This window comes from Trematomus bernacchii, unplaced genomic scaffold, assembly GCF_902827165.1.
Source record: "Trematomus bernacchii unplaced genomic scaffold, fTreBer1.1, whole genome shotgun sequence".
Lineage (NCBI taxonomy): Eukaryota > Metazoa > Chordata > Actinopteri > Perciformes > Nototheniidae > Trematomus > Trematomus bernacchii.
Genome location: NW_022987839.1, coordinates 6,611,915 through 6,637,940, shown reverse-complemented (window position 1 = coordinate 6,637,940; position 26,026 = coordinate 6,611,915). Strand labels below are relative to the sequence as shown.

Sequence of the window (26,026 nt, the reverse complement as noted above, 5' to 3'; positions counted from 1 at the left end):
TAATTTTGGCGATTAGGCCCCGTTGTGCAGGAAGTATCATTCGGGAGGGTAGAACCGATCCGATGAAACCCCCCTGGGGTCTAGACACTGGTGGTGGTGAATGGATAGTTGGGTCGGTCTGAAGAGGAGTGGTTTAGCTTGACCCTGGATTCAGAGGGACAGGAGGTGATAAGGGGGTTTTTAATATCAAGAAACCTAGCAAGAGTTCTGTTGATGGAATTTAGGTTTGATATAATGTTCATTGACAGAAAAATGTGTGATATTGCCGAAGGAAAGAGTCTTTAAGTAATGTGGGTGGCTCTTAAAAGAGCCGTTGTTTTTTCAGGTATGTCAGGGTGTAGATGTTTAACCTCCGAAGCCGTACAGAGTGCGGCCCTGCCTCTTCAGGGCATACACCACATCCATGGCGGTCACGGTCTTTCTCTTAGCGTGCTCTGTGTAGGTGACGGCATCACGGATCACATTCTCAAGGAAGACCTTCAGCACACCACGGGTCTCCTCGTAGATCAGACCGGAGATACGCTTCACTCCGCCACGGCGAGCCAGACGGCGAATAGCGGGCTTGGTGATGCCCTGGATGTTATCACGGAGAACTTTACGGTGACGCTTGGCGCCTCCTTTGCCGAGTCCTTTTCCTCCTTTACCTCTACCACTCATTTTCGGGTATTGATATGTCGGCTCGTACAGAACGAATGGATAGAAGCAGAATGACCGGCAGTATTTAAATATTCACTGCGGACCTAAGAGAAGACGGTGAGCGGGAAAGCTGCTAGGCGGGGCCAACGCTGCAGCCTCCACATAGAGTGGCGAAGTCACGCCCACTTACTTCCGGTCCATGGGACCTTATTTCGGAAAAATTATGCATTGAAGTCAATGGGGAGAGAAAACTTATCTTTCGATCCCGTTTGAATTGTGCCAGGAATTACACATATGATGTTTGTCAATCTTAAAAAATAATTTCCATGTAAAAAAAGTCACAGTTTGTCGTAAAACTGTTGAAATATAAGACTATGAAAAATACGTAACTAGAAAGACTACAAATCCCAGAGTCGCGTAAGTGATGTCACAATTGTTTTCCTCCACCATTCAGATACCTAAGATCAGCGCAATATAGATATAATCTATATATATGGCGCTGGCTAAGATAAGATAACTTTAACAAGATGCCTGTGTGCTTAGTACCAGGTTGTTATTATACCAGCAATGGGTCTTGCTCGTTCTTTTGCTTCCCGTCTGATGAAAGGACCAGGAGTGGCTTGATCAAGTTAGCTACCTAGCTAGTAGCTAGCACGTTAGTTAGCATTACAGCCTTGTCATTTTTATTAGCCTTAACATGAAGTAACATTAAGTAACCCAAAATGTTAAACAGTAAGAGTAGTAGTCATATTTCGTGAACCCTTTGAATAGTACTGTCACCGGTGTGATCATTCTATAATACACCATTTAAGCCCGGGGGAGAAATGCTAACGCTAACGTTAGCATCGGCAATCTTCTCTACTTCATGCTATCTGCACAAATGGTTGACATTAAACATTAAAACGACCAGGCAGTTCAGAGAGAATCAAAGGAAGGCAGGCAGGCAGCTTTGCATGACATTCTTCAGGACGTGTTTCATTGTGGTGATAGTGAGGGTAGTCAATCGTTTTGTTGACAAGACAGTAGTGACGGCCATCTTGGTGACGTGTGTTGTTGACCAGAGATGTAGTTCATTGAGCGTTTCACACAAACAAATGTGTTACTTCACAGTTTTACGACACTTTTTTTTTTTTTTTGACTTGCAAAATTATCTTTTAAATTGACAAACAACATATGTGTAATTCGTGGCACAATTCAAACGGGATCGAAATATAATCTTTCTCTCTCCATTGACTTCAATACATAATTTTTCCGAAATAAGGTCCCATGGAGGTCCACCGGAAGGTCTGTCGCTCACTGAATCCCTTTAGAATGGATTTCACGAGATATGACAAAACAACTAAAACCCGTATAGACAGGATTTATGTATCGAATCACTTCTCTGTAACCAACTACAGAACCATTTTTAGTGACTTTTCGGATCATCTTTTGGCCCAAACGTCGTTGTCCTCCGGAGCCCCTTCCACTAGAGGCTTCTGGAAACTGAACACACAGTGCCTAAAAAATACTTGTGTTTCAACAGAATTAAAACTGGAAATACAAAAAATTATACAATTGAGATGCTTAACAAACTCTGACATCAAATTATGGGAAACATTAAAAAATAGGTTAAAATGTTTTTTCAAATTTAAATGTAGGGAACTCAATAAAGCAAAAAATATTAAATATGAATCATTAATCAAACAATACATTCATTTTAAAGCAGATGAAAGTTAAAACTAAAATGGTAAAAGAAAATATATCTAAATTAAAAACTGAAATTGATCAATTAAACCAGGAATCATATAATATACATACATCTGAAATAGATCAAAGAGGCAACTTGGCTCAAGCCATTAAAACCAACCAAAAGAAAATCCAAAGTAAATTCATCAAATGTATAAAAAATCAAGAAGGTTGTATTGTGTATAATGAAAAACAGAAACGGGAAGCGATAAGAGATTTATGTTCTGAAGCATATAAAAAAATAGACATTGAAACGGACTGTGTTGAAATTCTGTTGGGAATAATCCCTCCGTACAACATCCAAGAATTTGATTTCCTTCTCGGTGAAATTAGAAAAGACGAGGTGATCCAGGCGGTGAAAGAGCTGAATGTCTGTAAGAGCCCCGGTCCTGATGGCCTGCCCACTGAGTTTTATCAATTATTATCTGATGATGTTTTAAACTTACTGACCTCTATGTTTAATGAAGGTCTCAGCAGTGGTTGTATGGGTGACTCATTTTATGAAGGTGTCTTGTCTCTACTATATAAAAAAAACGATGAAACTGATATAGATAATTACAGACATTTAACTATTATGAATACTGATTATAAGATACTAGCAAAAATAATAATAAATAGATTAACAGATATATTAGATAAAATAATAGATAAAGAGCAAACATGTGCTATAAAAGGTCGCCTTATGTGGGACAACTTATCAATTTTAAGAGAAATCATAAATAAACCAAAAGAAGAAAAAGGTTTTTTTATTATTGGACTTGATCAAAAAAAAGCCTTCGACTATTTATCCAGAGATTACTTATGGTCGGTGATGAAGGCCTACGGATTTCCTGAAGCCTTCATAAACATGATTAAGTGTCTGTATTTTAAGTCTTGTGTCTGTGTAAATGTAAACGGTGTGTTAACAAATGCATTTAATGTTGAAAGAAGGGTTAAGCAGGGGTGCCCTCTAAGCGCAGCTCTATACGTGCTAGCCATAAGTCCATTAATTAAAATAATAAACAATGACAGGTTAATATCAGGAACACCAGTTGGCCATGCGCCCAAAATAACTGCCATCGCCTATGCAGACGATGTCACTGTTATTATAAAAAACCAACAAGAAATGGATGTTCTAACAAATCACCTAAACTTATATGAATTGGCATCAGGAGCTAAATTAAACCACAACAAAACTGAAGGTGTTTGGATCGGCACCGACGATGCCAAATGCGACATCAACATTCAAGTGAAAAAATTAATTAAAATACTTGGAATAACTATTTGTAGCGACAACTGTGCTGAACTCAATTGGGAGAACAAACTAAGTGAAGTCAAAGAACAAGTTAAACAATGGGAGAATAAAAATACAAATTATAAATCAAGAATAAACATAATAAAATCATTCATACTTAGCAAGATCCTTTTTCTAGCAAACATTTTCCCCCCACCAGCCCAAATAATTATGCAATTAAACAAACAGTGCGTCAATTTGGTGTGGGGTACAACAAGGGAGGTTACTAAACGTAATTTGTTATTTAAAAGTAGGGAATATGGAGGCCTGGGAGCCATAGACCTGGTCATTAAACTAAAAATTACCTTTGTAAAAAACATCTCGGCTGCAATAAATAGGAAAGCACCTTGGGTCGAGGATGGAAAAATGGGATGGAACAAAAGAAGAGGCAGAGCTAGAAATGGTCCATATTATAAATTAGTTTATGGTGATTTCACAACTGAAGTTCAACATTTAGGGATTGATTGGATCGGACTACAGAATAGAGTGATTTTTAAAATGGTAAATGATTTCAAATATGGAGGTTTTATATACAAAAACCTAAACCCTGACGAAGGTAACGAAGTCCTGAAATTAGTGAAATGTAAACAGATTTCAGAGAGCATGAGAGACGTGAGGTGGCTGATATCTGTCAACAGACTTGCGGTCAGAGCTGTGGTCTCATGGAGCTGCTATGTCAAGACTAAAACATGCCCCATGATTAACTGTGGGGAGGACGAGACCTTGCAGCACCTCCTCATGGACTGCTACAGAGCCGAGGAGGTGTGGTCGCTCCTACGGGGCATCGGTTTGGAGTTCAATGTAGAATATGCCTCAGTCATGTATTGTATTCTGGATGAGGGGATGTTCATAAAACACAGGGAACTTTTTCAGCTGGTAATTTGTATAACATGTATGAAAATCTGGAAAACAAGGTGCAAGATGATACTAAATCAGACGATAATAAACAGTGGCACCATCGTGAAACAAATAATTACTGAACTAAGGAGAAGAAAAACCATGGACAAATCCCAGACTCTGCCATGGGGCATTCTGAGGCTGTGACCGAACTGAGTCTCATTGGAATATAAACGTGCTCTCTTTATGTTATTTATATATTTATCCATTGTGTGTATTGTTAATGTGACTTTTGTATATCATGTACTGCCGAATAATTTAAAATAAAGTTTTCTAAAAAAAAAAAAAAAAGATAAGGGGGTGGAGGAGGGTTGCGCCGATTCACCTGGAATGAGAGCTGTCAGAGGGGAGAGCAGATTTAAAAAGTTTGACGGAGCGCTATGATAGGCTCTTGGGAATAGAGCGAAGTGATTGGTTAAGCTGAAGAGTGACGCCCCCGGTCACTTATTGAGAGGAGAGAGAGTAATAACATGGGAATAGAAATACATGAATGAGTAGAGACGGTCTTCCTGGTTGAACTTGCGCTGAGCTTCATTTCTTCCATCATTTATTCTGATTATCTCCATCATTCACTGACTCATGTTTGGATTTTAGTTGGAGAAGACTCCTGAATGTGTTTGAGATTCAAGTTTCAAGGCTTTATCATCATGTGCAAGTCACAGGCTCCTCCAACAGAGCAACATGAATATATAGGACATAAAACAGAATAAATAGTGCAAGAGAATGTTTTGATATGTGCAATGTACAAAATGAAATAAAAATAGTTCCAGAAGAGTCTATAAACAAGTAAAAGGAATATGATGTATAAATAATAGTGGCATTTATTAATTGACATATAAAAGGCAAGCAACAATTCTGAATGAAAAATACACCATGATTTCAATCAGGAGAGACTTCATTTTGTTTAAATAACATTTATTGAAACATGCCATATGATAAATGTTAAGTCTTTGGCGATAAGACCCCGATCCTGAAATCGTATATCTAAAGGGGGAAATGCAGCCGTGAGCATATAGGGAACCCCCAAAAAGGAAGAAAGTGGATGGGAGATTAAGATCGGACCACTAGACGAAGGATCTTACCTTACCAGGTGGCATGGATTCTGTTGAGACATGATTGAGAATTAGACAGAGAATAGAAGACGGTGCGAACAAGTGAATAATACATGCGTCCAAGTGAGGCCGAGAAAGTAGTCGCATAGAGCTCGATACGGAGAAGCTGAGAGCTTGACCGGTGTCTGAAAGTAATTGTTTAGACAGTACTAAAGCTCCGGCCCGCCGATCCTTCAGCTCTCTCCTCCGGAGTATTAACTTTTCTTAATATTTTAAGGAGGAGATGGATAAGAAAGGTGAACCCCTTTGAAATAGTAAATGTTGATAATATGATGATACGAGAAAATACATTATTAGAGCTGAGCGAGTTGCTTTACCGGGAGTGGAACAAGCCTTCTAAAATGAACGTAGGACCTACGTGATGGCAAAGAAATATGATGAAAGAATTAATCGAGAGTTAGACAGAGACTTATGCAGTGAGAGGCAAAAAGGATATACATAATATAGATAAGGAGCCTGAACTGCGGCCGGGTATGAAGGTAGCTGCTGGACATTAGCTGAGGAAGAAGTTCCCAACTTCTATAATTATTCATGTTTGTGTGAAGTGTAGGCTACTCCTGTTCGCTTGTGTTGTCTGACGACGGCTGACATGGGAGACATTTGTGAATGAGAGTGTAAGAGACGTACTTCCTGAAGAGCTTGCGCTGATTTCATTAATCAGCGAACTTAAAAACGTACAGTAGAAAAGATAAAGATCGATAGAGTATCCAAGGAATACACAATAGAATATATAAAGAATAAAGGAAAAACCTACAAAAGCATTTTTAGCTACCTAGCGTCACCTGTTTTGATGCAGTAATCTGTTAGCATTTTTCGCTCGTTGCTAATTCAGAGGCTCAGTGTTAGCATTGTGTTTTTTTTTTTTTTAAATAAATTAAAATGATCAGTTTGATGAGTTTCTTCCCGTTACATGGATATAAAACATTCATAGTTTATTAAATGAACATGCCCTCAGACACTGTTTCCTGCAAGATGTTGCGGCAGTGCCCCGGTACCGGGGTCTCTCGGGCTTAACAGGTTAAAGACTGGACTTTTTAATTCAGTCAAGAGAAGAGAAAAGAGAATAAAGGAAAGAAAATTGTTATAAGGGGTGATGCAAACAGATAATGCCTTTATCTAGAGAGCCAATGACACCCATGAAGAATTGCAAATCTTTTCATCTGCTGTATTAATAAAATTGCCATTTGTTTTCAAATTGAAAATAAGGCACTATCAGCCCAGAACATTATATAAAATATATATATATTTTAAAAGGTCTATAATGTTATATATAGATCTTTATATGATATCAATATTATAATAAACTTCAACCAAAGTCAATTTCAGGAGTGGTGTTTTACATAGTTTACGTTCAATTTCAACTATTTTAGTCTTATATTGACTCAACCTTTTTAAATAATTTACTTTAATTTAGAAAAGGTTTTTCTGAGAAAAATGTACTAAAAAATTGAAAAATATAAGTTTAATAGGACGATGTGGATCTATTTCTCTCACCTTGTAATTACACAATCAAAGAATCTATAATACGGCTTTGGACTACACTCACCAAAAAACATTTGTTTTAATGTTTTGCATTTGTACTATTTTGTTGAAGGATATCTAATTTCTCTAAATGCACACGGGATATATCCAGTCTCTGATTGTGTTACGTTATCATACTTGTTTGATTCTGAAATTGTACATATCTATATAAATATACGTTATTATGAGAGTGCTCTCATACTTGTTTGATTCTGAAATTGTATATATTTATATAAATATATGTGTGTGTATATGTCCGCATCTGTAGCCTGTTATTGTCTAATTATACCGCACTGTGAATGAATTAAAAGTAAATATATAATTCGTCATGAACACATCTGTCCATCAGACAGAGTGCTGCTGTGCCTCCTGTCATCATTAACAGACGTCTCTTTAAAATGACCCCTCAGAGGAGAGGATTTCTCATTTCTCTAAACGCCTGCTGCTTCCACTCCTCTCTCCTCGGTTCCCCTCCTCGGTTCCCCTCCTCGACTCCTCCGCTCGCATCTCCTGTGGGCGGGACTAAGACACGAGGATAGGAGTCGAGGAGGGGAAATTAGATAATTGAGAAGCCTTCAATGAGTGGTGTACTTGTTTTAACAGTAAGAACAGAAAAACTAAAAAACGACCCGTTTCTGTTTTTTTGGTTTTTTAAACAAGAACTAAAAAACGGTTAAAACGTACCTTCGTCGTTCTTCAACCGTTTTATATGTTATCTTAATCTGAACAAACAATATACTGTAATGTATCAAGTCTTTTTTGGTTCATTTCATTATTTAGATTTCAATTAAGAAAAATGTTTCTCTTCTATTCTCAAAAACTATGCTCAAAGGGTGATTTGTTTAGCGCATGCTCAGTACCCAATCAATTCCGTGAGAGCAACAGCACAGTGTCATTTGCATTGGATGAATATAAATAGACCACGCTGTGACTCGGTAATATTATTCTACTTTGTCAACCCTCAACCGTTGATCATGCCTGAAGCAGCCAGCGTCAAAGCGCCCAAGAAGGGCTCAAAGAAAGCCGTCTCCAAGACCGCCACCAAGACCGGAAAGAAGAGGAGGAAGTCCAGGAAGGAAAGCTACGCCATCTATGTTTACAAGGTGATGAAGCAGGTCCACCCCGACACCGGCATCTCCTCCAAGGCCATGGGCATCATGAACTGCTTCGTGAGCGACATCTTTGAGCGCATCGCCGGTGAGGCCTCTCGCCTGGCTCACTACAACAAGCGCTCCACCATCACCTCCAGGGAGATCCAGACCGCTGTCCGCCTGCTGCTGCCCGGAGAGCTGGCTAAACACGCAGTGTCTGAGGGCACCAAGGCCGTGACCAAGTACACCAGCTCCAAGTAAACTGCTGCCGCTACTGCTACAAACCAACGGCTCTTTTAAGAGCCACCCACTTCATCTACTGCTGCTTTCCTCTTACAAAGTGTCTATACGTCAACATAATTGCCATTTTAATACAACTAAAATAATACATTGTGCAAGTGAAGACCCTTCTTTTTTTTTTTAAAAAGCTGGTTTTTAAATTATTTATTGGTGGTAATGACATTAAACTGCCATGCTCACTTGGATCATCTTCCTGTGATCTGGCTTTTACTATTTACATTTTGTTTGACTTATTTGGCAGTATTTTTACATATTTTTGTTTGTGTTGTACATCACTTCTACCTGGAGGTTTTAAAATGCTTTACAAATAAAGCTATATTAAGTGCTGCAAATATAATAATGTATGTAGAGTGATGCGAATGAGAATAGGTTTTATTACCAAGTAGGTTAACACAAAAAGGTATTTGCTTTGGTATATTTGGTGCATACAAAGACACATAATGAATAATACATAGCAAAACAATTAAAATCAAAATATGAAATAAGAGATGTCCTCAAAATATTAAAGATAAAAAAAATAGACATTACACAAATTACAATCTACACAAATAAGTTACAACTGATGATCATTTTTTCCCTTTAAATATTTAGCCCAAACGTTACATGTACATGCATGTATTTAGATGGGTGTGCAATTTGAGTTATAATACGAAATATATTATTTAATAAGTAAATTACACACTGTAAATAATCATTAAGTATGACAGCTTTTTGAATGTCTTAATGTTATCTGCACATTGAGACTTTCGCTTCTTACATTACAGGAGTTTATATTCATCTGTGAACGGGTGAAAACAATTTCAGAAAATTCAGTCTCATTCTGAAAAGAATTCAGGCGGCAGACCGACCTGTTTTCTGATTGGACGATCACAGTTACGGATCAATCTGACCAATGAGCGTACAGCTGCGCTCCTATATAAACTGGTGAGAACTGTGATCGAGTTACTTTCTTCTTAACGTCGAAGAATAATCACATAGAAAATGTCAGGCCGAGGCAAAGGTGCAGGAAAGGTTAGGGCGAAGGCCAAGACTCGCTCATCCCGTGCCGGGCTCCAGTTCCCCGTCGGCCGTGTCCACAGGCATCTGAGGAAGGGTAACTACGCCCATCGTGTCGGTGCCGGAGCCCCTGTGTACCTGGCCGCTGTGCTGGAGTACCTGACCGCTGAGATCCTGGAGCTGGCTGGAAACGCCGCCCGGGACAACAAGAAGAGCCGTATCATCCCCCGTCACCTGCAGCTCGCCGTCCGCAACGACGAGGAGCTCAACAAGCTGCTGGGAGGAGTGACCATCGCTCAGGGAGGTGTGCTGCCCAACATCCAGGCTGTGCTGCTGCCCAAGAAGACCGAGAAGGCTGCCAAGAAGTGAACACCCTGATCCCGCTTCAACAAACAACAAAGGCTCTTTTAAGAGCCACCCACTTCTAACTAAAGCACATTCCCCTCTTCACTACACAACTACTTAATGGCCCAGAACAGTAATCTCCCCCCTTGCCCTATATGTATTGAGGTGTACAACATACACAACATGTCGTATATTACACCAAGTCACTCGACTAAAAACACCCACATTATAGAGCAATATAAATTTGAAACAACCCCAAATTACTACTAATGATATCATCTGCATTTCAGGTTGTAGCCTCTATACAGTAAAGTCTAATTTCAACTAAAGCAAACTCCTTTTAACACTTTCCTTCGTACATCCAGCAGGTTCATCACATTCTCAAATGAATAGCGGTGTGGTTTCTACATCCGTCTGTCCACATGCATAAAGCCACAACGTTTGTTGGACCCATCATTAATGTTTAATGTTTTATGTAGTTTACACTACACTATATCAGTATTACTTATTGGCAGGTGTCTGCAGAATAGCGTACCGTAACATTTAAGCACTCGATTGTATCTTTTGCCCACACGCACATTGAAATGAATACAACTGGTTATATTTAGTTCCAGCCTCTATCCACCAGATGTCAGTGTTCACCAACAAATGTTTGGAGCAGAACGAAAACAGTGGCTCTATTGTAGTGGAATAAATATGAACACATTTGTCTTTCTAACAGTTCTTTATTTATTTTGTATTAGCATTTTAAGAAATAAGGTACATCTAGGTACATATATTAATGATGTTATTATCTCTTAGCCAATTAGCAGTTCTTTAATGTGACCATTGTATATTATACCGTTAGGAGTTAGTTTAGTAGCTCTAAAACATACATGGCACAAACTATTATACAGCACTATTTCAAGATTAGATAAGCATGTAAATAGTAACATCTTGAAGAACATTGTTTAAACTAAACTGTATTTTAGACATCCCACAGTTAGATGCAAGTGTCTTATGAAATGACACACTGAAAGTGTCCACTCGAGGTATACACCATTATCGACTATAATGTTCAAACACGAATACGACAGTGTACACCTGATATGTTGCTTTACATACATATACCCATAAATGGGTACATTTCAAGACTTGTTCATATATCTCAGAACTAATAATTATAAACAAGTTTAAAGACCAAAATTATATATTAAATTAGTTGTTTGTATGGGCTTTATCTCAACAAACCACTAGATCTAGCTATAAATGAGAGCGTGCATTACAACCCAGTGGTAGTAGCAATATGGATCAACATTGTAGGCGTTTATCATAATGTGTTACTTTGGACCATGCTTTAAAGGGGACAATCAGTTTATTAAGTATATCCACACATGTATTTCGGACGTTCTGCTCTGTAAGTGTGTGTTTGTGTGGCTCTTAAAAGAGCCGTTGTGTTTCGGTGTTCTGGTCACAGGTCAGTTTAAGCCCTCTCTCCGCGGATGCGGCGGGCCAGCTGGATGTCTTTGGGCATGATGGTGACCCTCTTGGCGTGGATGGCGCACAGGTTGGTGTCCTCGAACAGGCCGACCAGGTAGGCCTCGCTGGACTCCTGCAGAGCCATGACGGCGGAGCTCTGGAAGCGCAGGTCGGTCTTGAAGTCCTGAGCGATCTCCCTCACCAGGCGCTGGAAGGGCAGCTTGCGGATCAGCAGCTCGGTGGACTTCTGGTAGCGGCGGATCTCTCTCAGAGCCACGGTACCGGGCCTGTAACGGTGAGGTTTCTTCACGCCGCCGGTGGCCGGGGCGCTCTTACGGGCAGCCTTGGTGGCCAGCTGCTTCCTGGGAGCCTTTCCGCCGGTGGATTTACGAGCGGTCTGCTTGGTTCTTGCCATGGTTAGCAAGTAAACTCCTCGGAAAGAAAAGTCGAGATGATGTCGACTGGTCTCCGTCGCCTTTATATAGTGAGAGCTGGGGCGGCAACAACACTGATTGGTTCACTGATTATCACGTGATACAGCAGCGCGCCAAGAAAAACTCAAAGTACAAGCGTCAAATAATTTAAGTCATATAACAATAAACAAGGAGTTTTCTTTGCATTAAATAAAAACGATATAATTAGGATTAAACACTCGATTAGTATATTATGAATAACATCAGTCATCATATATCAATTATATTTTTTAAATACTGTTTATGGCTTTACTATTTTCTGCTTGACTAAATGATTGTTATAAATATACACATCCATTATCTATTATTGGTTGACTTTATTTTAATAAAAATACATTTGTATTAAAAAGATAATATTGAATGTATTATTTATTAATTTTATTAAATGAATCCCTACAATAACACATTGACATTGGTCCTGCTTTTCTACTGGCCATACTCACATTTATAATATTTTAAAATGACCATATTTTGTAGCTACAGTGATTGTGAGGAATACATTACTTAGAACTAGTAATCCAGTATAATAACCCATGTATATGTAAATGTCTAATGTATAATAATTATTATAATATATTTTCTATAAAACACGTTAGTATTGTATGCTAAGCAAACTTTTATCAAGGTAGGGTACTTTAGATATGTTTCAGTTATGTGATTATTATTTTTGATATAACTGATATATGGGTACGAATTTAGCTGTTGCGGGTGTGGCATGAGATCATAATATTAAAATATATGATCATGGAACGTGTTCAATAACACATTGGAGCAGTATGTTGTTTCATTCAATCATGTGAAGTTCGAAATACCAAATATGTGAGAAATGTTTCCTTCATATAGTTGCATTTGTACAAAAATACAATATTACAACAGGAGAAGTGCTCTTTTGGTGTATGTGGGTGGCTCTTAAAAGAGCCTTTTGTAGATGAAGTAGATGATCTGTTTACTTCTTCGCTGCTTTCCTGGCTGGTGCCTTCTTCGCTGCTTTGGCAGCTGGTTTAACCACCTTCTTCACAGCTTTCTTGGGGGTCGCTGCCTTCTTGGGGGTCGCTGCCTTCTTGGGTGCTGCCTTCTTGGCCACCTTCTTCGGGCTCTTTGTGATCTTCTTAACGGGGGTTTTCTTGGCAGGAGTAGCAGGCTTCTTCGCCTTCTTGGCTGTTACTGCCTTCTTGGGTGATACTGCCTTCTTAGCGGCTGGCTTCTTAGCGGCGGGTTTCTTCGCTGCTGCTGCTGCCGGCTTCTTGGCTTTGACTGCGGGCTTCTTAGCTACCTTCTTGGGCTTCTCGGCGGGCTTGGCTGCCTTGAAGGAGCCGCTGGCTCCGGATCCCTTGACCTGCACCAGGGCTCCATTCTCCACCAACTTCTTCACGGCGCGTTTCACCTGGTTGGCGTTGTCGATGCCTTTAACGGCCAGCTCCTTCTTCAGGGCGACATAGGAAATCCCTTTACGCTCCTTGGAGGCGGTGACGGCATTCAGCACGAGATCAGCGGCGCTGGGGCCCGCCTTCTTCGGCTTTGTGGCTCTCTTCTTCGGGGACTTGGCGGGTGCGGCGGCGACGGGAGCGGATTCTGCCATGTTGCTTTCAAAGTGGATTCTCTGGTCTTGGTGAGACTGATAGAGAAATCCCAGCAAAGAGCGGAACTTAAACACACCATGAGAACCGTAGAGACTCAATCTCAGCCTGTCTCACAGGAGCAGCAGGCATACTGTGCCACTTTGTGTTTTCTCTTCACGAACAAATGTAATAAAATCACACCTGGAAGGAACCATATATTGTAAACTTCACCTTAAACGATAGCAAAGGAGTTTATGTTCTTGTAAATGGGAAATAAACCATTATATATTTGTATATTATTACTGGGAAGACCTGAACCTTCCCAAACGACTGCCGTGTGAGTCGCTAATCTGTGACTTTCCTCTCTAAATGTCTTCCTAAATACTTTAAAATACTTTGTAATCTCATTCAACCTAGATATATGTTGAGAGTATATGTTTGTTTATAGATTTAAGGTAAAAAACATTAATAGTTTTGATTGAATCTGTATGAAACAGAGGTTCATTTGTACTCTGCAAACACACTCAAAAGAGGCTTAGGTATGTCCTCCTGCTCTGATGGAGAGTCTGTGCGTTTTGTTTATTTCTGCTTTAGAAATCTCGAAATGTAAGATTGTATACAAGTATTTCTTACACATTCAAGTGAATGCACATACAACTCATGTTTATTTATACAACTTATTCTTTACTTTGAAAAGACCTTGAACTTTTCTTATGCAGTAAACCATGTAAGCCTGTTGCATTGTTTTTTAAATATATATTGTGTCTTATACATCATTGATTGTTTATCGCTTTAATAATCCTCACACTTGTATAATCACAATATTATAATTATGTAATATGGTAGCATTTATTACTGTTTGCTGTCATGTTTAAATTGTATTATAATTGGAGCTGGCTCTGAAAAAGTGGTTAATCAATGCTTTAATCTTTAGATTTTCACCACGATGATACTAAAATATTATTATTTAATCACTTAATTTGCTCACAGTTAAAACATCTGAAAAATGTTTAAACACTCTTGCCAATCACATGTATGTATTGGATTTAAATAATACTGTAATTGTGCTTTTAGTAAATTACTTTTGTTTTTATTTACACTGAACAAAAAAATAAACACAACATTTTAATTTTTGCTCCCATTTTTCATGATCTGAAATGAAAGGCAAGGCAAGTTTATTTATATAGCACCTTTCAACACAAAACAATTCAAAGTGCTTTACAAAAATGAAAGGCAGTAAGAGCATTAAGAAATAGTGCAGCAGAAACAAATTATAAAATGACATTTTAAAACACTAATTTAAAAGCAAAGATAATAAAACACGAATAACAAAGGTACATGAATAAAAGTTACAGTGCAGTGTGAGATATGAATATATCAATTGAAAGCAGGGGCACAAATAAAAGTCTTCAGTCTGGATTTAAAAGAAGTAAGAGGACCTGCATGTTTCTGGTAGTTTGTTCCAGATATTTGGAGCATAATTAAAGATCTTTTTCAGTCTGACTTTTTCTATGAACACAAAAGGCATATTTATCTCAAATATTGTTTACAAATGTGTCTAAATCTGTGTTAGTGAGCACTCCTTACCAATATATTCCATCCACCTCACAGGTGGCACATCAACATGATGTCAGTGTCAGCCTTTGAAAAGGAGTGGACCAACATTCCACAATCCACAACCTGTTCAACTCTATATGCAAAGGAGATGTGTTGCACTGCGTGAGGCAAATGGTGGTCTCACCAGAAACTGACTGGTTTTCTGACACCCTACAGTAATACATGTCTCTTTTCAAGATAAAACTGCACATTTTAACCTGTTAAGCCCTGAGCCTGTTTTTCAGGTCTCAGGCTCGAAAATGACATTCCCAGAACAAATGACCATATCTTCCCTTCTAAAAGGGTTAAATTAATAATCTTTTTTCTCAAAGTAATGATAAACCTGTGAGTTGGATGTAGAAAAGTCAGAATCAATATAGATGTTTTTTATTTTAAAGAAAATTCAGATTGAACATAGTAAAAAACTGTAAATTATAATGTCCGTCCAAAAAATATTTGTTACTTATAGTGAAAACTACACTTGGATGATGGTAAGGTAGACTAAAAGCTTTAGGAATCCATAGTACAACATATAATACGTACCCTGTATCAAGATTGATGCAAAACAAGTGACATTTGACCTTTTTAGAGAGGTTTAGCAAAAGAAACCCACTTCTGGGGTCATTTGGGTGGATTTTCCATATCTCTGGCCCCCCTCCGTCGATTTTGCTGATTGACATCTCTTTCTAACCGTCAGAGCCCACTCAAAGAAATGAAATGTTAGATTTACTTAATCTAGTTATGTCAACCGGCTTCACGTAACAAGGCTAAGTAAATAGGAAACAGACTAGTAAACTAATATTTACTTCTTGCATTTAAGTCAATCTTACCTAAGCATCTTAATTAAATGATACATCATACAGTTATGTTGTATTTGCTTAACACAGTTATGTTGAATTTACTTAAATTGTTGTTTTTACTAAACACAATTATGTTGTATTTACTTAACGTTTGCACTCATTTCATTTCATTTCAAACCTTTATTTATCCAGGTGTATCCCATTGAGATCATTGATCTCTTTTTCAAGGGAGACCTGCTCAAGTAGGTTCCACATGAAACATAAAAACATAAACAGAACAACAAAAAGGACATCATACAGCATCATTACAGGGATTACAATTTACATAACTATCCACATGAACAGGTACCAACAGCTTCCGATTGAGTAGCATCCAACCGAGCTTTAAAAACATTTAGTGGCACCAGATTGCTCAGTTTCCATTTCAATTGCAGACTATTCCAAGACAGTGGAGCTGCGCATCTAAATGCTATCTTCCCTAAGACAGTCCTAGCAGTTGGCACATTTAATAAAACCACAGCATGCGATCTCAGGCAGTAGCCACTTACAATTTGCCGTGAGATCAGGGAGCAGATGTAGGATGGAAGTTTCCCTAACATGGCTTTGTATATAAAAATGTACCAGTGACTGAGCCTCCGTACAGTTAGTGAAGGCAGACCAGCCCTTGCATACAGGGTACAGTGATGAGTTAATGCTTTACAGTTTGTCACAAATCTCAGTGCACTGTGATACGCAGCATCTAACTTGACCAGGCAATTGGCAGGTGCATTCATATAAATCAAATCACCATAGTCCAGCACAGGTAAAAAGGTCACAGTGACTAGCCTTTTCCTGGCCTCAAGCGAGAAACAGAACTTGTTCCTGTAGAAGAAACCTAGCCTAACCCTCAGTTTTTTAAGCAGGTTATTTACATGACGTTTAAAAGTGAGGCAATCATCAAGCCAGATACCAAGGTATTTGTAACATGTAACCACTTGAAGTTTTATTCCTTGCGTAGTTACAATATCTAAAACAGGCTCTGGTGTCTTTTTAGCTTTTGAAAAGAGCATTACCTTGGTTTTTATCAACATTTAAAAGAAGCTTTAGTTCAGAGAGCTGAGTCTGAATAATGTTAAAAACAGCTTGCAATTCAACAACAGCCTCCTTAATGGAGAGACCTGCACAGTACATAACGGTATCGTCCGCATCAAAATGTAAGGTTGCTCCATCGACATTTTCACCTAAACTATTGATGTAGATGGAGAATAAAAGTGGACCTAAAACAGAACCTTGAGGAACACCATTAGTAATGTTTAACCACTCAGAAGACAGCCCATCAAAATGAACACATTGGGACCTTTCAGAGAGGTAGTTCACAAACCACCCCACTGCATGACTGGATATGCCAATACTGACCAGCCTCGGCTTCAAAATGCGATGATCGACGGTATCAAACGCTTGCACTGATTTTCCTAACACAGTTAGGTTGTAATTACTTAACACAAATTAGTTCCATTTATGTTGTAGGATTGTGTTATTTGCACTTAACATAATTTAATCCAAATTGCTCTATCAATATAAGTAATTCAAATGACTACAACTCAGTAATTTGTATTCCCCTCACTTTATTTAAAAATGTTCATTTTAGACAAAGTGCAGTAGTGTACACTTATAACATTGCATTTTGCAAACAACCATCTGAATTGCCACAACAATTCAACAACAAAAAAACACTTAACTCCGAGAGCCCATTGGTGTTAGGTGCACATATTAGAATTTTAAAGCTCTCTGCGTAAAAAACCCACAGCTTCTGAATTTGACAGTGATGAGAAACACGAGTGACTCAAGAAGTTAACATGTGGGCTGAAAGGCTACAACAATGACTTATTATATGAACATTTTATAAAATGCAACTTTACTATGAAGTATGGTGTTTTTATGTCTTTCCAAAGGATGAAACGCATCACATAATATTGCTCAAGCACATCATGTGTTACAGTAGATCTTTGCCTCTGTTATACACATGCAGGGTTGGGAGGGTTACTTTGTAAATGTAATCAGTTACTGATTACTGAATACATGGCTCTGAAAGTAATCCGAATACAGTTACAGTTACGTGTCTTAAAAAAGTAATCAGATTACTTTTAGATTACTTTTGGATTACTTTCTTTTTCCATCACAGATGGGTATGTTTTGGTGCACAGGAGACACAAAAAGCAAAAGGAAACTGAATGTGTTTTTACTGTTTTAATGGCTTATCAAGAGCACAACTGAAACATAACATCTGAAACTATGTAACAACATAATACACTTTTTGGGGATGCAGCTTGGGATGTGAGGTGATCAACTAGTCATGGCTTGTTTTTATACAACACTGGATTTAACAAAAGACTTCTGGCAGATTCCCCTGTCTCACAGCCCGAGGGAAAAAACTGCCTTCCTAGCTCTATATGGTTTTACCAATTTGTCACACTTCCTTTTGGGTTGTTTGGATTCCCATCTACTTTCCAGGAGCTCATGGACCTGCGTGCCCACTCTGCATATGCAGCTACTTATTTCGACAGGCAGGGGCGATGCTCAAGTCACTGAGGCTGGCCGGGCTCACAGCCAACACGAAGAGCTGTAGAGTTGGGCTTTTTTTTTAATAGTCTAATAAATATAAAATCATTGCCAGTGTGATCAGTAGCAAGTGTGTATTTGAACAAAACGAAACAGCTCTATAATGGCAGGCAAAACAACGTTACTTTACTTCTTTTCTAAAAACAATATCATTCACGAGAAGAAAGACAACCTGTACAACCTGTACCTGTACGGCCAACACACTCTCACTCCCTAAGCGTCCAGGAGTGACGCTTGGTCAGGGTCCCGTGGCGTGCAGTTGTGACGCGCCGAGGCTCCTTCAGCTTCATAAACGGACGCAAAGAGCTTTCAACTGGATCTAAGCCGTACAGTGTGCGGCCCTGCCTCTTCAGGGCGTACACCACATCCATGGCGGTCACAGTCTTCCTCTTGGCGTGCTCGGTGTAGGTGACGGCATCACGGATCACGTTCTCAAGGAACACCTTCAGCACACCGCGGGTCTCCTCGTAGATCAAACCGGAGATACGCTTCACTCCGCCACGGCGAGCCAGACGGCGGATAGCGGGCTTGGTGATGCCCTGGATGTTATCACGGAGAACTTTACGGTGACGCTTGGCGCCTCCTTTGCCGAGTCCTTTTCCTCCTTTTCCTCTTCCACTCATTTTCGAGTCTTGGTAGATCGGGTCGTTCTAAACGAATGAGTAGAAACAGTATGACCGGCAGTATTTAAATAATAACTGCGGACCTAAGAGAAGACGGAGAGCGGGAAAGCTGCTAGGCGGGGCCAATGCTGCAGCCTCCACATTATCTTTCAAAACATTTTGTCTTCTTTTAAATATTGTTTATATAATTCGCGGCTTTATAGTAAGCGTTTGATGATTAAACGTTCGTTAATATGTAATAAAACCCCCGATTAACATTTATAATTGAAAAAATACAAGAAGACAGAACATATATAATTGTTAAATGCTGTATAGCCTATACAGTTAATGTAAATAGTTTATAATGGATCAGGAAACTGAATTTTGTATGCATTTAACATGTCAATAGTTATTGACACGGTATACACAGACCCTGAGTTAAGTTGCGCTGCCATCGCAACAATGATTACATTAATAATCAAGAAATGTACCACATATTTAATGATACATTTAATATGCTAAGTAACAGACAAATAAGCATAACACTTGTTGTAAGGTCATACAAATATATATTGCATGTTAGTTCACCAGTCCACTAGGTGGCACTGCGACATAGAAGTTGTTGCCGTTCAATAAGCATAGAAGAATAACTGTGGGCTATGTTACGTTATGCTAAACTAAGTATGTGGTGAACCTGAGTCACAGTTCTGTTCTGCCAGAAACTAATAAACTCCTCCATGCTCACAAGAAGCCTCCCGTGAGTTACTACACACTGCTTCGATTCATATATTAATACTGTATATATTTGAGCTCTTGACGTTGGTCCATTAATTACAATTTTGTTTCAGTAATGGAAACATTCTTCTTTTGTTGATAGTGATTTTTGACACATTGTATTTTATTTAGAGCATAAATAATAGATATACGGTATATTTATTCTGTAGCTCAGAAAGTCAGATCCACCGGAAACTGTATAAAAAATATATAATTTGTCTCACATAAGACAGTTAATTACTTAACTAGGGGGATCTAAATCAAACTAGACAATTATTAGTTAAAGTGGACCTATCATGCTATATTTAAATGATATATTGTAGGGCCATACCTATATAAGGTATATTTATACGTTTCTGTTTTCAAAATACCAAACAGATCATGCATTTTAGCCATGCCTCATTTCGCTCTATGTGCTGTTTGTTGTCTACGGGTCTGATTCTGCTGACCACGCCCCCCTGCAGGAGAGGGGAGACGTGCTCTGATCAGCTGCTGGGCTGTCAGAAGAGGGGGAGAAAAAGAGATCTCCGTCCTCCGTGTTTTATTATATAGAGTCGTTATTCATTTGTTTTAAAGCTCAATAAATAACAAAGAAGACCTTTGACCGGCACTTTTCTAATTTTGTCCGGAAGATTTAAACTTTAACGGACATCTTGACCGGCGAAAGAAACTGAAACTGAAACTCTGCCGCACGGTCCCCTCGTTCCTTGGAAGAGGCGGAGAGGTGGGTGTTTGTCATCTGCTGGTGGACTAACCGGAGAGAATTACAGTGCTTGCCTCGACGGGGAGGGATTGCATTGAATTAAAGCAGCGGGAGCAAACGCTTGCCTCGGGGAGGGAGAAAAAACGACACAGCGGAGAATAAACAGAAGGGTAACCATGGTAACTATGGGCGGGAAGTCTTCTTCGCTGCTTTTGTGGCAGACTACAGCGCCACTTACAGGCCTGGCATATGTACTACAGCGTCTCCAGCGCTTTCAAGCGGCAATGGCCGGCCGTGGCCCAACCCCACATTCCCCTGATAGGTGGAGAGTATGGAGGAAAATAGAAGTGACATAACAGATTAAGCAACCTGGTTGGTAGTAATGAATTTAAAACCAAGTAGATGTAGAAATATTTTTAAGAAATGTAGTGATATTTACAATTTAAATTCTTTAGCCCCTTTATAGACGGTCTGTTGAGTGATGGGTTATAATAGTCACTTATATCAGAGAGAAGAGTTAACTGATAATTTGTTGCCAGCATCTAGGAAAGGTCTCTCACTTAGACTCCGCAGTAATGCGAGGGAACCTCCTCGCTGGTATATTACAGAACATTTAGAAAATTATTTTGACATTAGTCTTAGGGAGCTGGAGGAAAGGTCTACCTCTCCTCCTCCGGATAAGAAGTCTAGGACTTCTGTGCCTCCAAACTGATCTTTTGCAGCAGCTGACCAGACGGGCCACCATGAGAGAGGGCCCCAGGAATGCTGAGGACCTGACCTGCCTACATTGCACCGTTAAAAGTGCAGAGTATCTTGATTTATTTTGAACATCATTCTTTAGATATTTAAAGAAATGTTAAAATCCTTTTATTTTGCTTTTTGACTACTTATGCTCATGCTGTTGAGCCATTGGCTTTGTGTTGTGAAAACCCACTTATATACACAGTGGTGCATATCCATGTTAAGAAGAAAAAGAATGAATAAAATGTGGTTTCTGATATACAGGATAGTTATTCATTATATTCTTTTAATTTTTGGTTGACGGTATGATAATATTCATTTATTTTGAGATAAGTTTGTTTTTGCTTTTGTTTCTTACTTTTAAAATAAGATTTTATAGCTTGTGTGTATTACCCTGAAGTAAAATGTTAATTGCTTTTGTCTTCTGCTTGACTGTTTCAGGTAAGCGTTTTCAAGGAGTCAAACACCATGCTGAGCCTAACACATAGTGAAAAACGTTTTTGTAGGAGGTGCAGATGGTAAAGGTAAAGAAGTAGTGTGTCACCCTCCCCAGTGATGGTAGCAGAGAGGGGGCCGCCAGCCTGAGGGGCCAGGCGGTGGACGGAGGATTTTGACTGCCCTATAAGGGTACCTGATAGTTCAAAGTTCCTGGCACTAATAAATGTGTATTGTCCTTAACCCTAATCAGCGCCATCCAAACCTGGTCAGTATGCCACGGCCAAGAGAGGGTGTTGACAGTTCTGCTGTGTAAGTGGCCGTGTCATACCTGACCTTTACCTCACCTACCTCTATTAAGCTTACCATTGATAAAAAGATGCTAAATTGGCTGTGAATGGAAAGGATGTATGTTTCCTTCTTTGTTGTTTCAGGCATATGAAACCAGGCATGTGAAGCGAGACAGAACATCCTGAACTTTTGACCTATACACACACACATTCTAGATCAGGGGTGGGCAATTATTTTTTACAAGGGGCCACTTCAGAAACTCGAGCTGTGTTGGGGGGCCGAATCAAAAATAAGTTGAACTTAATTCTGCTCAATATACCAATACTGAAAAGGTGTTTTACAGTATGTTAAAGATAAGAAATGAATCAGCTTTATACAAAAAGAAATTAGTGCTTTTGATTTTTGTTTTTCAGTTAATTTTACTTGTTCAGTGAGAAAAATCCAGTCTGTCTTGGGCTTGAACAAGTGCACGGAAATCTGGTTCAATGTCTGAGGTGGATATGCGAAGGACAGCTGAGAGGTGATCATCAGTGATAGAGGATCTGTATCTGGATTTGTTGAACTTCATCACTAAGAATGTCTGTTCACATATGTAGGTAGATCCAAAGAGGACCATCATCTTCTGAGCACGTCTCCTGATGTGTGGAAAGTTCTCCTCTTTCAGGGAAGAGTAAAACTCAGGCAGTGAGACTGACCTAAAGTGCTCTGACAGAAGTGTGTCAGACTGCAGGTTAATGAGTTCAAGCTGAACATCACTGGGTGCATCATCCACATGGCATGTAAATGGGGAAAAGATCATGTTCATTTCATTCTCAACTGTTTTGAAGTCTTTAAATCGCCTTGAAAACTCACCATGCAGTGCTTCTAACATGGATGAGTACCTCTGGAGGTGATCAGCTGATGGTGTGGCTTCCTTCAGTGTTGGCAAGTGCGTGAGAATGTTGTCCTCCATCTGGCTTGAGAGAAGCTGCAGCTTTCTCATGAAAGCCTTCACTGCACTGTACATGTCATGCACAAAAAGGCCCTTGCCTTGCAGTTTGACATTTAGTTCACTCATTAGTGCAGTCACATCTACAGCAAAACCAAGGTCTGCCATCCAGTCTGCATCTGAAAGCTGTGGGATGTCGTTTCCTTTCTTCACACAGAAGTCTTGAATCTCTTCTCTCAGGTCCCATACTCTTTTCAGCACTTTGCCCAGGCTGAGCCACCTGACAGCTGCATGGTAGGGTATGTCACGATGTTCAGTCTCACTTTCCTCCAAAAGTGCAACAAACTGTCTGTGATTCAATGCTCTTGCCCTGATGAAGTTAACTATTTTAGTTACAACATCAACAACATGGTTAATTTTTAACACTGACTTACACAACACTTCCTGATGTATAATACAATGCAAAAATACCTATTTCTGCTCAGGGTTAATTTCTGTCACTTTATCCTGCATTCTCTTCAATAGTCCAACATTTTTCCCTGTCAGATTTGGACAACCATCCGTTGTCACGCCTGCCAGCTTGTCCCATTTCAGTCCCAACTTTTCCACACATGCATTTACCTCCGTGAACAAATCACTCCCTGTTGTTGTACCTTTCATTGACTGCATGGCTGCCAGCTCCTCCGTGATTTTGAAGTCTGTAGTTATCCCACGTAGGAAGATGAGTAGCTGGGCAGTGTCACGTACATCGCAGCTCTCATCCAAAGCCAAGGAAAAAAAGTCAAAGTTGACCGCTCTGTTCTGCAGCTGAAGCTCCAGATTTCCCGCGATGTCCTCAATTCTCCTCGTAACAGTGCGTCGGGAGAGCGGCACTTTCTCAAATGCCTCCTTTTTCTCCGGGCATATTAGTGTCCAACAAACACTCCTTAATGAACTCTCCGTCCGAAAACGGTTTACTTTTAAGACATAACTCGTCTTGACAGCTGCATCTCTGGATGTGGAATGTTTTGTGAAAATGTGTTGTTGGCTTTGCAGCTTAGCTAGCAAAGCATCCGACCCCTTTGCCCACTCTTCCTCAGACAGGTTCTTGTATTTATCTGCGTGTTTGGTAGCATAGTGGCGACTCAAATTGTACTCCTTGAACACAGCGACCTGCGCACCACAAACTAAACACACAGCTTTACCTTTCACTTCTGTAAATAAATACTTAGCGGTCCATGTCTTGTTGAAAACGCGGCATTCAGTATCGATCTTTCTTTTTTTGCCCTTAGCGGACATTTCGAGGACTAGCCGGCCAGCATCACTCGTAGCTGTTACGGCATGCGCGTTTACGTAAATAAATTAAAAAAACAGCAACCTTTTCAAAATAAAAGCAACACAGTTAGAAAAGTATTTACGCCATGCAAGCAATACAGCTGTGTTGCTTTTATTTTGAAAAGGTTGCTGGCCAACGGGCCGGATGTGGCCCGCGGGCCGTAAAATGCCCACCCCTGTTCTAGATGGTGCAATAAAAGCGTAGAAGTTCCAGCTACCATTCAGAGAAGGCGCTTGTGGTTTTTGACACCTTGAGAGCGGTTACAGCGGGTATGAAGACAATGAGGCACAGGATGCAGGCAACCTACGCAGATTCGAATCAACTTCCTGGGTCAGTGAATCGTAGAGACAAGCTGCCCATATTTGTCTGTTAATAAATAAAGTCTCTGTTAATGAATTCAAGTATAAAGTTTGCATATTTTAAATTGAAATGTTTAAAGAAAATAATTTGATTCTAAAGACATGACATTGACAATGTGTTCTGCTTTCATGAAAAATGTTCATATTCCCTCTCTTTAAAATTACATATCAGTACTATACGTTTGTATTTGTTTAATTTTTAAACCTTACATTTTTTAATGTTCAAAAATTAAAAGTTGAACAGTTGTGACCTCCTTCTGACTGAAAGAGAGAAAGGGGGAGACCACCTGATGCAGAGAGGGAGGAGTAAGAAGACTATAAAGAAGGATGGAGAAGAAGGAACAAGGCTTTTTTGGAAGCCCTGGGCCTGGGCTTGGGCTCTTTTGGACGGCTTGAGGATATTTGACTTGTGAACCTGTTGCTATTGTATTTTGACTTGTTGTCTTTATTATTTTTTAAGGATTCTTTTTAATCCTCAATTTTTGTTAAAACCTTAATAAATCCTGTTTGTACTTTGTACACTTCGACCCAAACTCCTGGTCTCTCTCTCGTGGTATCTGAAGGTATCTGCTTGGTCTTAGAGTGAGGTAAGAATACCCTTCCTTGGAAAAGGCTGACATTAGTTGATAATTTGGATTTAAATTGTTTAAGGGGAATATAAACTCTGCTAAGGTTAAACTATAGTTTCACATTGGTTACTGTGGTTGAGGTGGTTGACATATGCTCTACTGATGTGGTAATATCACTGCTGTGATATTGAATATTTGACTCTGGCTGGTGATGTCACTGCTGTGACATTGATGTTTGACTTTGGCTGTGTTTGATATTACATTTGCATTGTTTTGATTGATATATTTGGGGATCAAGAGAGGGTGGGGTTAGGGACTGTGGGTTCTGAAGCTGCCCTAATTACCAGGGAGTCTCCCATTAACCGAGGGATTCTCCTCCAGGGGCAGTTTTGATACTGCTCTGGGGTTCTACCAGCCCACCAACACCTACTACACCATACACACTGTTTTGCTATCCTAGCGGTCGGACATCCGTGGCTGGAGTGCCAGAAATAGGGATACGACGGGCAGCGTGGTGTTAGAGGCCATGTTGTAAACTCCCCCCTAAGCAGATTACGTTGATCTTGCGTGTAGATTTTGGGGGGTTTTGAAGTCCTAAAAAGATTGGACGGCCGTTCACCGGAGCCTTATCAGCACCGGAGTTCGTATCGGAGACGGCCTAGGTATTAACATTTGTTTGTTGTATCGAAGTTAGATTCCTTTTCACTATTATCATTATTATAAGCAAGACAATAAATGGCAATGGACGAGCTCTGCCTCTCGTAAGCCCACAGTAACTTCCTGGAGCACGGGCACTAATTTAGCGTGGACACTTATTTTGTGAGCGCGCTCAAGCCAGTTACTGTGGGGTGAGGTGAGGCACAGATGAGCTCTGCCTCACCTCAGAATGTGTCACCCCACAGAAACTGACTGGAAAGCGGGCCCTAAGC

The 26,026-nt window shown here is 39.7% G+C and overlaps 4 protein-coding genes across 4 annotated transcripts; 2 read left to right on the top strand and 2 right to left on the bottom strand.

Moving 5' to 3' along the window:
• Window positions 1–299: 299 nt before the first annotated feature.
• LOC117500407 lies at window positions 300–19,003 on the bottom strand. Its single transcript, XM_034153332.1, has 3 exons — window positions 18,679–19,003; window positions 11,419–11,786; window positions 300–678 (listed from the first exon to the last, which is right to left on the bottom strand). The coding sequence occupies exons 1-3, from the start codon at window positions 19,001–19,003 to the stop codon at window positions 346–348; spliced, it is 1,026 nt and encodes a 341-aa protein (XP_034009223.1). The 3' UTR covers window positions 300–345.
• LOC117500400 (histone H2B 1.2-like) lies at window positions 8,139–8,596 on the top strand. Its single transcript, XM_034153324.1, has one exon. It carries the CDS (start codon window positions 8,139–8,141, stop codon window positions 8,514–8,516), a length of 378 nt encoding a protein of 125 aa, XP_034009215.1. The 3' UTR covers window positions 8,517–8,596.
• On the top strand, window positions 9,526–9,948 carry LOC117500394 (late histone H2A.L3-like). Its single transcript, XM_034153318.1, has one exon. The coding sequence runs from the start codon at window positions 9,537–9,539 to the stop codon at window positions 9,918–9,920; it is 384 nt and encodes a 127-aa protein (XP_034009209.1). The 5' UTR covers window positions 9,526–9,536; the 3' UTR covers window positions 9,921–9,948.
• LOC117500382 (histone H1-like) lies at window positions 12,753–13,424 on the bottom strand. The gene has a single exon (XM_034153304.1). The coding sequence runs from the start codon at window positions 13,404–13,406 to the stop codon at window positions 12,774–12,776; it is 633 nt and encodes a 210-aa protein (XP_034009195.1). The 5' UTR covers window positions 13,407–13,424; the 3' UTR covers window positions 12,753–12,773.
• Window positions 19,004–26,026: the final 7,023 nt, after the last annotated feature.